This window comes from Mastacembelus armatus, chromosome 22, assembly GCF_900324485.2.
Source record: "Mastacembelus armatus chromosome 22, fMasArm1.2, whole genome shotgun sequence".
Lineage (NCBI taxonomy): Eukaryota > Metazoa > Chordata > Actinopteri > Synbranchiformes > Mastacembelidae > Mastacembelus > Mastacembelus armatus.
The window spans coordinates 6,030,777-6,042,580 of NC_046654.1; the positions used below are offsets into that span (position 1 = coordinate 6,030,777).

At 41.7% G+C, this 11,804-nt stretch overlaps 1 protein-coding gene across 5 annotated transcripts; it reads left to right on the top strand.

Annotated features, from left to right (window-relative positions):
* Positions 1 to 1,264: 1,264 nt before the first annotated feature.
* Positions 1,265 to 10,296, top strand: gng7 (guanine nucleotide binding protein (G protein), gamma 7). Of its 5 annotated transcripts, none has more exons than XM_026324143.1 (4): positions 1,265 to 1,361; positions 4,168 to 4,307; positions 5,346 to 5,460; positions 5,726 to 10,296. In XM_026324143.1, exons 3-4 carry the CDS (start codon positions 5,380 to 5,382, stop codon positions 5,849 to 5,851), a joined length of 207 nt encoding a protein of 68 aa, XP_026179928.1. In that variant the 5' UTR covers positions 1,265 to 1,361; positions 4,168 to 4,307; positions 5,346 to 5,379; the 3' UTR covers positions 5,852 to 10,296. The 5 variants fall into 5 exon arrangements, with proteins under 5 accessions (XP_026179928.1, XP_026180017.1, XP_026179936.1 ...); XM_026324232.1 differs by lacking the exon at positions 1,265 to 1,361 and adding an exon at positions 1,372 to 1,543; XM_026324151.1 differs by lacking the exon at positions 1,265 to 1,361 and adding an exon at positions 1,548 to 1,630.
* Positions 10,297 to 11,804: the final 1,508 nt, after the last annotated feature.

The following is an 11,804-nucleotide window of genomic DNA, read 5'->3' on the forward strand; positions in this document are numbered from 1 at the left end:
GAGGAAAAGACGGAGAGAGGGAAAGGGAACTGAAGCGAGACAGATGAAGGAGGGAGAGGAAAGCAGCATGGAGAAGGAGAAAGTGATAGCTGAAAGGGGAGAAAATGTAAGAGAAATGTATAGGCATCAGCACAATTTCACACATCAGTGGAAATGAGGCCACTGCGGTACCCTGTGTGAGTTATAAATAGCACTCCTGTGGTTATAATAAGAAGACAGAAAAGGTTTCCTTACAGCCAGGAAGAAGACGTGGCTGTAGGTGTGTGTGTGTGTGTGTGTGTGTGTGTGTGTGTATTGAAGCAGCATTATTTCATGTCTGCATGTACCTGCATCTCCATTTCTGTCAGCATCACCAGATTTTAGAGCCCCAAACAAAAGTTTTGTGAAAAATCAGCTCCTCTACATCAGACCTTTGTCCACATTCAGCCAATGATCATGCAGCAGATACATCACTTTTAGCTCTCTGTGGAGGAGTGGACTGAACAGCTCTGTCGAAACGGAGGATGCGTGTTTGCGCTGGGCTTGCCAGGAATAGCAGAGCAGCCCACACCTCCCTGGAGAAGAGGGGGCCACGGGTGGGTCAATGGCGCCATCGTGTGGCATAAAAGCGAAGTGGCCTCGAGTCATTTTCACTGGGTGATACACTGATCGAGGGCTGCATGACAGAAGCATATTTACATGTGGCATGGTTGATAATGCAAAGCTGTGAATGTGTATTATTATATGCATTTTTGATTTGCCTCAGTAAATCCTGCTCAAACAAAAGACAAACACATTTTTAAGCTTTAACATTAAGAAAGATGCTTTTGGTGGATTTACAGTACTTTGATTAAGAAATATAGAAATATAGTCTTTTCCACATAAAATATATCATTTACATAGAGTTCAAACTGTATAAAAACATATCGACTACTCCAATTAGATTACACTATAGTTTTAATACGGATGTGCAAAAGAGTATATACTGTACATTCAGTACTACTAGTACTATAGGTCTATAATAATCTGTAGCCTGGTTCTGACCAGGCAACAAAACAGATTGTTTACATTAGACAATATTTCTTTCTTTATGAAAATATAAATATTGTTTATGTATATGCAAACATTCATGCATTGCAGAAATTCTCTTGGACGGACGTGTGGAAGATGCTCTGTGTGGATGTCTGGAAAGGTTTGGGAGCCCCTGGGTTAAAGCTTCTGTCACCGGATCGGATGGAGGAGGGAGAGAGAGAGGAAGGGAGGGGTGGACAGACAACGGTGGGGGAGGCGTTTGGCTCGGTGAAGACGGGGAGTGAACGAGCAGAGCGGGTGAGAAACCAGCGAATCTGGCCCTTTAAATCACCAATACAGCGCATTCGGAGGTGAGTTTGGAGATATTTTTCTCCCTGTGTATAATACTAATTGTAACGCGTCTGTGCGCCTCTGCAACCCCGGCTTCTCGTCACAGACGGCGGCTGCAGCGAAAAGGGGCTTCATCAGTGTCACGAATCCGGATTTCCCCAGCCCTTTGCCGGCAGAGAGGGTGGGGAGGACCGGGGACAGGGTCAGTGGAAGATTTCGCACAGCTCGGCTGGTCTCTGAAGACGCACAAGCCACTGTATCCAAAAACCTCTGGATCTTAGATGCTGAAGTAGGCCGTACGCTGATCAATTAGCATAATAACGGAACATAAAGGCATGCGCTCCGTTCTTGTGCCCATTGTCGCTGGATGGGTTTATATTGGCTGCTGGAGCCAGCCTCCCTCAAAACATGTCACCACCCTGCTCCCACGGCTAACAGTCAGGGCCTGTTTACAGACCTGAAGCGGTCTAGTCTTCACTTGGGAAAATATCTCTGGCTTTGATATGAGGACAAGGTCTGCCTGTGAGTGCGCGCTTGTGCGTATACATGTGTGTGTGTGTGTGTGTGTGTGTGTGTGTGTGTGTGTGTGTGTGTGTGTGTGCGTGCGTGCGTGCGTGCGTGCGTGTGTGTGTGGTGTGGATAGCCATGGGAGAGATAGAACATGCTGTTCTATCCATCAAATGCCCGCATTGTGTTTTCACACGGTGGAGCAGCAAACAGGGCCTATAGCGGAGGACACGGCTTCGTACTGTAGGCCCGATCAGCGCTCAGGATCTGCTAGGATCAATAAGGGTTGATGCATTTTTGCGCGTCTTGAAAGCGGCAGTGTGCTCGCTGGCTTCCTGACTGGCTGGCCCGGGGCCTGATCAGCTCTGGTTATGGTTTTGATCCGGGACAAGACAAATGTCCAGTGTTTGTGTAAGCTTTTCTTCTGTGCATCGGGTTTTTAAAGAAAATGTTCAATTTGGGGGCGTAAGAGATGCGACTATAGAAGGGCTGACATTCATGTTTGTGCTGGTTTTTAAGGGCACAGCTTCCGTTTCAACATGGAATACGCCAGATCAGAAAGTTTGAAAAATCAACAGGCTGAAGAAATCACAGCTCATAAAGCTCGAATCTGTAGGAGGGAAGTGATTTAGATCTTTTATTTCTAAAAGGGGAAAGTTACAACAGCTTGTAAACAAAAGGGAAGTGCCCTCATCTTGTTTTAGTATCAGTAGAAGCTCTATAGAGGCTAAACTAGATAAATAAGAGCATATTCCAGCATCTTGCATCAATAACAGTGATGCACTAACCTGCACTGTCTGATTTATGTCCGGGCAGGTGTTGGTTCAACTCTTTTAACTATAGAGGCTGTATTTTGTGGGGAGATGTTTTATTTTACACTCCTAGTACCCTGACACATAAAAAGCATAACGTGTATTGAAAGTTGGTCTATGTATGTAGGTGTTTGCTTGCAATAAACATTTTAGGGGCATAAATCTGTAGTCACAATATGGGGAGTCACCTCCTGTTAAAAGACAAAAGGCCTGTCCCTACATGTAAGCCAGCAAGTTTTAGTTTGTTTGTTTCATTGTTGTTAAAGTTATTCTTCAGGTCAGGCCCAAACTGAATCCAATCTAATACACCAATATGCTTTTTATTAAAAAGTGACAGATGCAGGGAGAGTCATGTTCAAAATATTAGATATTTCCTTTCACAATGTTGTGTTTTCTTAATATCGCCTCTTAATTGGGAAACAGTTATACTCACAGAATGGGATCTAATGTGACACTATTTTTATTTGCTTGTTTGTTTATCATGTACCAACTACACTGATGCTACTACAAACAAGAATTAAGTATTGGCAGTATTATCTAAAAAATGAATGGAAGTCACTGTGTCCTCTTTAGGAGAACAGAGGACACAAAGGGGGAAGGAATTCAAATTGGAGACATTTTTCCACTAAGGGTCTAGATGGGATTAATATTTGGGCTGAGGGTTAAGATTAAGATGCCACCTATGATATTGCAGATATGTGTGCAGACATAGAAAGCATTTCCTCAGGTTCATCCACTCCCTCCTTTATTTCATTCTCTCTCTCTCTCTCTCTCACTCACACACACACACACACACACACACACACGCCCAGAAAGCCCTAATTACAGTCATGAATCTCTGAGCTACTCCAAAGTAGGAGTAATTAAAGCAGGAGTCTCCTCCCGGGAGAAAGGGCGACAGACAGAGAGACAGAGTGAGAGACAGTTGTAACACACTCAGTGATGTATGTGAGGAGTGAGGTGCATTTTGATCACATACACTGACGGAGAAACTTCCATTCTAAAAGAAGTGTAAAGAATGCTAGTGGAGGTTACAGGTCTGTTGATTGAGATTTGGCCACCAAAGTTTAAAAAATGAGGTTTTGTTTTGGATATGCAGTGCAGGAATGCTCAATGATCTGATCAGTTTCATGACATTACTGGTGCTTTGTGAAGAAAAATGAAGTTGTGATGACAGATATAATATGGATGATAAAGGCTCGTGATGACAGTTTAGAGCTAAAGCAAATTCCCCTGCCATGGTCAAAAAATGTTAGTAGTTTCATTCAGCCCTGGCCTCGATAATGTCATTCCAGCACCTCCAAAAGGGGGAGAGTTAGACTAGAACTAGAAATGCTTTGAGTTTATTTAAAATATATGCCTCTACAGTTCATTACCCTGGCCATTATAGCTGCATATGGAAATTACTATTTTTAAATGTATAAAATGTTAAAAGTAAACTCATTGCCCAGCTTTGTAACCGAGCAGACAACTCACTGTGCATCTCACCTGTTGTCCTTTTCCACAGAGACAACCCAATGTGAGCTCAGTCATCATCCTGCTCTGTTGTTTTGACTTGGCAGCTGTTTTAAGGCCATCCCAGCACCACCCACTTCTTCCTCTGCCTCCAGTGTTCAGACAGAGTGCTGTCTGCACACCTTCAGTCAGGTAACAGTACTGAGCTTGTTCTTAGACCACAAAGTCTGAAAAATATCTTAGTTTTCACTCATGTCCCACTGAATTAAATTCAGTGTTGAAATAACATGCTGTGCTCACAAGTCCCAGAGTCAGAGGAATCACTAAACCAGGGTTTATCTTCAGGCTTTCATCACCACATCACGACAGGTGCTTTTATGCAAAAGTTACCTCTCAGCCCAGACAATTAACAAATTGATGCTCCAGTTCTAAAAGCAAAAGGGCTTTTGTACTATTCATTCACCCATGTGTGTTTGCCTGTATTTACATACATATATGCTACATGATGAAAACCATAATATCATAATATTCAGTATGATAACATGGATTTGATAATGTTTAACTGTTTATACACATTATCACTTATTCTTGCTTGTACTTTGCACTAAAAAAGTATTTTTATCAATTTAACCGTTTTTCTGTTGCATCACCGTGTATTCGCCTCAAAGGGGTGCTATAACTCTACAAAACACGATCCCCTCAACCAAACTATTGATGACTTTTAATTGGTGCCATTAAATCAGAGTAATATCAGCTGAGGGTTCATTAGTGTATTCCAGCAAAGGTTGTTGGGAGTCTTCATCTCATTTGTTGTTTAGCTGCACTGAAAAAAGCTACTCTGCTCACTGTTATACAGAAAGTTTATACTGACCTTGAAAACAGTGGTCTGAGCAAAAAAGAAAGAAAGAAAAACCCTTATTGTACCTCTGCTGAAAGCTCTGAAAATTAGCCTAGAGTTATGTTCACAAGATGAACAGTCTTGTTCAGCATGCTGTACAAGAACACAGTAAACTAAATTCAAACTATGCAAAGCAGCATATCTGTGTCAACATATGAAATGACTGTGTTCCTAAGCTCAGTGTTGGCTGAGTGCGCTCTGTCAGTCTGTCTCCTGCTCAGCACTTCCTCTCCCTGTGCATCTACCTAAGGGTGCCAGCATGTTTGATGAACTTGTCCATCAGTGTCTGCATAGTAAACATTTCTGTGTCCGTCTGTCTCTCTCTCATTCAGTTTTTCCTGTGTTGACGTATTCTGATGGATCAGTATGTCTACCACTAATAATATTGCCCAGGCCAGGAAACTGGTGGAACAGCTGAGGATTGAAGCAGGGATTGAACGTATTAAGGTAGGTTGATAGTTTCGTACCATGTGTTTTTGTGTGTGTGTGTGTGTGTGTGTGTGTGTGTGTGTACCTATTCATTAACATTTGACCATGCTTTCTTTACCTTCATCCCCCCTTTCTTTCTCTTTTTCCACTTCCTGTTTTGTCCTCCTGTTTCTTCTGTTTATCCTCGTCTCCCTTGTTGCTTTCAATTTCTCTCCATGTGTTCCCCCCTGACCTTCTTCCCTCTTCCACTCTGGCTTTCCTTCCACTCCCTCTCTCCTGTCAGGTGTCTAAAGCAGCAGCAGACCTGATGAGTTACTGTGAGCAGCACGCTCGTAGCGACCCTCTGCTGGTTGGGGTTCCCACTTCCGAAAACCCTTTCAAGGACAAGAAACCCTGCATCATCCTATAGCTGTGCTCCATTCCTCCTGCCCTCACACACACACACAAACATAAACACACATTCACATGCATAAACACACACTCAAATATAAATGTATACATTCTGTCCCTAAATTAATCCCTAAATCTCCTCAGACACACACACATGCAAATGCGCAATTTCACACACCCCTGTCCAGTCTTACAGGGCTCCACGCACACACACACACACATACACACACACACGCACACACACACACACACACACACACACACACACTACCAAAATAGCCACTTTGGAAAAGCAAGCGCCATACCCCAGAGCCACAGCTAGGGGGCAGGTATCACATGTTCACAGTGGCCAAGATCAGTATATCACTGAGTATGAGCCAAGGTGCTTTGGTAATATTCATATATGCTGGTATATTAACAAGTGTCAGCTTAACTTGAAAAGGGATTTGGACATTAATGATCAATAGGATTTTTTTCCTTCTTTTGTCATGAAATGAGGAGTTGGGTAAAGGATGGACAGCTGTGCCATAGGCAGGGAGTGGGAGGATGCATGTGAGCAACAGAAATGGGCAGTAGGCGCTTCTGTCAGCAGTGCCAAACACGACCTAGTGTTCCATTAAAAGCTCTATAAATGCTTTGTTTTTTGTTGGAGTTAGCCTGTGCTAAATCATGACGGGTCATTTTGGAGCAAGTGGCTAAAGCCTTAGCCTTTATTGGGCTATAGCATGTTTTCACCCAAACCTGTATCAAAAGACCTTCTCTGCCTGTGGCCTCACTATGGCTGTCTGCAGCCTTTGGCCAAACCTCCAGCTGTGCCAACCTGTAAAGAAAATCATCGGTAGATGCTGATCTGCTGTCACTGATCCCACTGCAGTTTATTATGACTGTTGTTTGGAATCAATGTATTAGCTGACCTCAGATCTGCACCTATAAGGGGAACACAGTGAACTGCTCTACACAGAACTCAAGCTATTAACCCCAGAAGTTTACTGCATTTTTCTTAAGAAATACTTGTTTGTGAACTCAGTGTATGTTTTGATGTTTTGTTGAAGCATTAATTAAGACATAAGATATTACTGTACATTTTTTGATTGTTTTGCTTTGCATTGGTGTTGCCCCTGGTTGATCAGGATTCTTTTCTTGTTAATACTGATGAAACAACAGGAGACCTGGTTGTAAATCAGGGGTAATACCTAACCAGATACCTTCTAGGATCTTAAACAAAGGTTTCTACTGTACATCAAGCCTCCCTGTGCTTTATCCTTAGAGAGGGTGAGGTTGAAGACTGACCACACCTAAAAATCAGTCTGCAAAGACGGCAGGGCTGGAAGAGAAAATCCAAACTTTAAACGTGAAAGTGAAGCTGTCCTAAAAAGAAAATATGAAGCTTTCCCTTTCCTGCCTTCTCCACATATATTGGATTTTTTTAACTGGCAGTTCCGCAAGTTTAAGGGAAGGAAGAGAAGAGAGAGATCACACCAGCTAGTGCAAAGAGGTGTTTACTTTGATGTGTTTACTTTGATTACCTCTACAGTCAAGAAGGGAAATACATCTTGTTTTAGTGCAAAATGATTCTGGCTTAAAATCAGGTTAGAATGAGCACTACTTGGCTTTACTAGTTTCGAAGCTTCCAGTCTCCCCAGCATAACAGCTTGTTTTAAAGTGAGCTCAAACTGGTCAGGGATGGGACCAGTAAGAGCTGGCAGGCTCCCCTCTCAGTTTCCTCTTCCTCTCCTCCACAATGTTCCTCCCCTCTGAAAAACCAAACTTGATTGTAAAAACTCAAGAAGTGAAAAATGAAGCTAAGAGAAAAAAACTAAGTGTATAAACTTTCTTTCAGACGTGCAGAAGTAATAAGTTGAAGAGTAGCTGTTTTGGGTTTATTTTGGCGTTTTCTTCTTTCTATGGAGTCCATGGAACCTGGTCAGTTGAGTATTACCCTGTACAGTGTTTGTAAGATACAGAATCTAAACACAGAATCCCCCTCTGTGGATGTTGGATTTTTTTAGTACTACTTATTCTGTTCTGTCAGTCACAATCATGTCTGTCTTTGTTTATTCTTTTCATTTTTGTCATTCAGGATTTAGAGGCTTGCAATAGCGGAGGCTGGTTTTAACCACAGATGCAAACACCTGATGAGGATGAAACAATATCAGACAGAAACAAAAGCCCTGTTAGATTTAGGATTATATCTTGTTAGAGGATGAATCAACATCGGACCTCATTCCCGTGGCAAAAACCAACCTCCTAATCTATCCTTTAACACCAGAGCAGCCCACAGATCTGAAGTTTTTCTCAAGTGTTAGTTTAGGTGGGCGACAGACAACAAGGACAACACACATACATATAACACACACCTACACTGTCCTGTGCAGTTGCTTTTTTAGGTTTGAGTCATAACTGTCAAAGATTAAAGGAGCTGTAAGGCTTGGTATTGGGAGCTGGTTTCAAAAGAAGAGGGTGTTATGACGCTTCACAATTTAGCATTGAGCTGAAGCTTTAGTTATCAGAAACATACAGTGACAGAACAGGGTGGGGTCACTTGGACTGCTGATGAACCCCCAGGCGGGTTGATCCCAGTCTCTCCTGTTTTACAGTCCCTCGGTAAATAGGCTATGACCCACCTAATACAGTGAGTTTTGGAAGGTCTTTGGAGGTGGGGAGAGGTGAGCAGTTTGTGCATGCTCATCTGGTGGTGTGTGTGAGAATAAGTCTTTGGCAGGTTTGTGAGCTTGTGTTTAAAGGTAGTTTGACGTTTTGGGAAATACACTCATTCACTTTTTTCTTTTTCTTCACCTTTAAACACAGACAGGCTAAGCTAAGCTAACCAGATACACACCGGAGAGTGGTATCGATCATCTCATTTAACTCAAGGCATGTAAGCAATATCCCCCAATGTCAAACTGCTTCCTTAAAAATGCAACTGATTGTGTTGAATTGCTTTTTAACCCTGTTTTGTTTTTGGCTGTCGGCGATGGCTCCTGATATAAAGTCCTGCTTTATCTCTCATTTGCTTTTGTTCCAAACAGAGAGAGCAGGCCGTTCCCAAAGTACAGAAAGAACAGAAAAAAGGTCACAGTGAGAAGTGAGGCTATGTTTGCTTGTGTGCATGTGTGTGGGTGTAACGGCGCATTTGGTAGTTGATTTGGTGTGCAAGAACACACAGTGCCTCCAGTGCTCTGCAGGGTGTCACATATTACAGCCCTGCAGCTCTACAGTACCAGGTCAGGGTGATTCTGACCAGAGGAGCAGATATGTGAGACTGTGAGTCAGAAGAGTATGTATGGCCTCCACTGTATCAGCCAGATGCTAGTGTGCACATTTTGGAGAAGAGTAAAAAAAGGATCTTGCCACACACTGAAATTGTTCAGCTGAGGTTTGGGAGGCTATTTTTGATGTGGTGACTAATAATAAACCCAGCAATAGTTACATAGCTGACAAATTCACACGATTTAATTTTCTTTTAGCTCTGCCTGTGCCTGTCTGGACTATATTATGTTATATTTTCAACACACATTTAGCTTAATATTTGGCAGTGGAATCAATATTCTAATGTAACTCTTTGCAAGAAGGCAAATAAGTGTACTTTCTAAAATGTCAAACTATTCCTTTGAATTAAATACATCCCTTTATCTTATTTCTAGAGAAGAAAGCCGAAGAAGTACAATGACTATACAAACAGAAACCTGAGTGCACACCACAGTGACCTGGGTCAGGTTTACTTTTCCCAGAACCTGAACTATTGTAAGACTGTTAGAGTTGGGAAAGGGAAATGCAGTTCCTTGTAAAATTAGGTGCGACTAATTTTAAAATGCAGAAGACTCACACAACATATAACAAGCATGCATATCATAGCAGCACACAAATGCACACACCAAAGTTGTCCTGATGATGTCTGACAGATGCTATTTTATTTATCAACGTTTTTCAGTCATTCCATAACTTTGGGCTTACAATCAGAGATGACCAGCCAAAACTGCTGGTTTGCCTGACAATTTTTCTGATTGGTTGGTTTGTTGGTTTGCCTTATAGTGGCATATATTGTGTTAATGCTGGTCTTGGGGTTATCAGATCAACAGAATGAAGTCTTTAAGTACAACACATGGCTCAAGTTGGAAATCCACTGGTGTAGTGACACGAAGCGAGTCTGGTAAAATTCATGTCTAGTCAGGTTGGGAGAGCTGAGACTCATCACTTGTGGATTTTCATATCAAACATCACTGAATCGGCTCTGAGGCCTTTCTGAGACGCATCTTTTGTGTTCTGATCTCCTGTGTATGCATACAGTATATGTATCTTTTTGCCTTGATTGATTATGAAGAAAATATATATATTTTTTGTAACTGTTCTCTGATGTGCCATAACTCATGTTTTCTTGCACACTGTTAATATTTTGTGGATATTGCTGTTAAAAAGATGATATTGAGAAGTAGATAACATTAATAAAAAGATGATATAATAATGCATGTCTTCATGTCATTTTAATTTTTAACCTCACTACCAGTACAGCTCCATGGATGCTAATATCACTGTCAGTTGTTCTGTCCATAATTTTGGGACAGACTTTAATATTTCAACACATACACTGCTTCAGAAAGTATTTAGACCCCTTCACTTTTTTAACATTTTAAGTTGGAATCTTATGCTAAAATAGCTTGAATTGATTTTTTTCCCTAATCGGTCTGGACTCATCTCATAATGGCGAAGTAAAAATAGAATTTTTATGCAAATTTATTAAAGAAAAGAATTGACAGAAGAACTCACATCCTTTGTTATGACACTTAGAAATGAGCTCGCATTTAATTTGATTGTTTTTGAGATGGTTTCACCTCCTTGATTACAGTCCACCTGTGTTGAATTCAACTGTTTGGAGATTTTGAAAGGTACACACCTGTCCCTATGAGATTTCTCTGGTAATAGTGCATATCACAGAGGCTAGGTGGAAGCTTAACCTCAGTGAAGGATGTGAACGCTTGCTTGGAGTTTCCAAAAAAAAATTTGAAATGTTTGGCCTCTACTTTAAGCAGCATGTTTTGAGGAAATTGGGCACTACTCATCACCTGCTTAATAAAAGTCCAAAGGGGAAACCTGGAGGTGGCTGCATCATGCTGTTAGAGTAAGTACTGGGTCTGAATCCTTATGTCAGTGTATTTTACTTTTCCTTTAGCAAAACCAGCAGGTCAGAGTTTGTGTTTATCCTGTGAAATGTTTTAGCACAGATTATCCTTTCTTTATTTGTCACCTGTCAACAATTATTGGGTGGGTTGTCCTGAAATTTATGTCCCCTCTCCTCTAAGATGGCAGAGAATAAAGAGCTACATAATTTTTTTATAATTTAATCCCATCCTCTTAAAATTTCCAAACTGACATTCCTGTCATCATCAGCTGCAATTTCACTGGTGCTAATGTTAGCATGCTAGCATCTGTTAATTTTATGGCTGTACATTGCAAACATTTGTTTCGTTTTTGAGTAGGTGGATGTCGCTGGGTCTGTTTATAAAAATGCACATGCACACACATGCTAGCTGGCTTAATGAGTACATGGCGTGCAATGCAAAGATAAAAACTTGCTGCACCACACACAGTAAACAATGACTATGCGAAGCCTCCTAGTTAGGTCACGTCACAGGAATGTCATTGCTACAAGCCCTGTCTTAGGCTGGCTCTGTGACCTTTGAAGTTTTACTTCAAGAGTCATGAGTCTCAGTCATCTTTCAAACCATACCAGGCCTCTTTACAAGTCAAAGCCAATCAGATTTAAGTTAGATGAGCCACAGCCAATCAGGAGTCAGTCACTCCCTGTCCATCTGATAGTAAACAAATGTGAGGTCCATGTGCCTGAATGTTCCCTCTTGCCTGAATGTTGCCTCGGTTCTGCAGCCAGAGCTGTGAATGGACATGTGAGCAGAGGGTGGAGAGTGAAAGAGAAGGAAAAAAGGGCAAGGGGGGGGAGGATAAACCACTTGTACTTT

What these genes read in the sequence shown, in the direction of transcription:
- gng7 (XM_026324143.1), top strand. Translation starts at nt 5,380, where the DNA reads ATGTCTACCACTAATAATATTGCCCAGGCCAGGAAACTGGTGGAACAG. An exon ending in CAGGGATTGAACGTATTAAG is followed by an intron (nt 5,461 to 5,725) that starts GTAGGTTGATAG and finishes CTCTCCTGTCAG; the next exon opens with GTGTCTAAAGCAGCAGCAGA.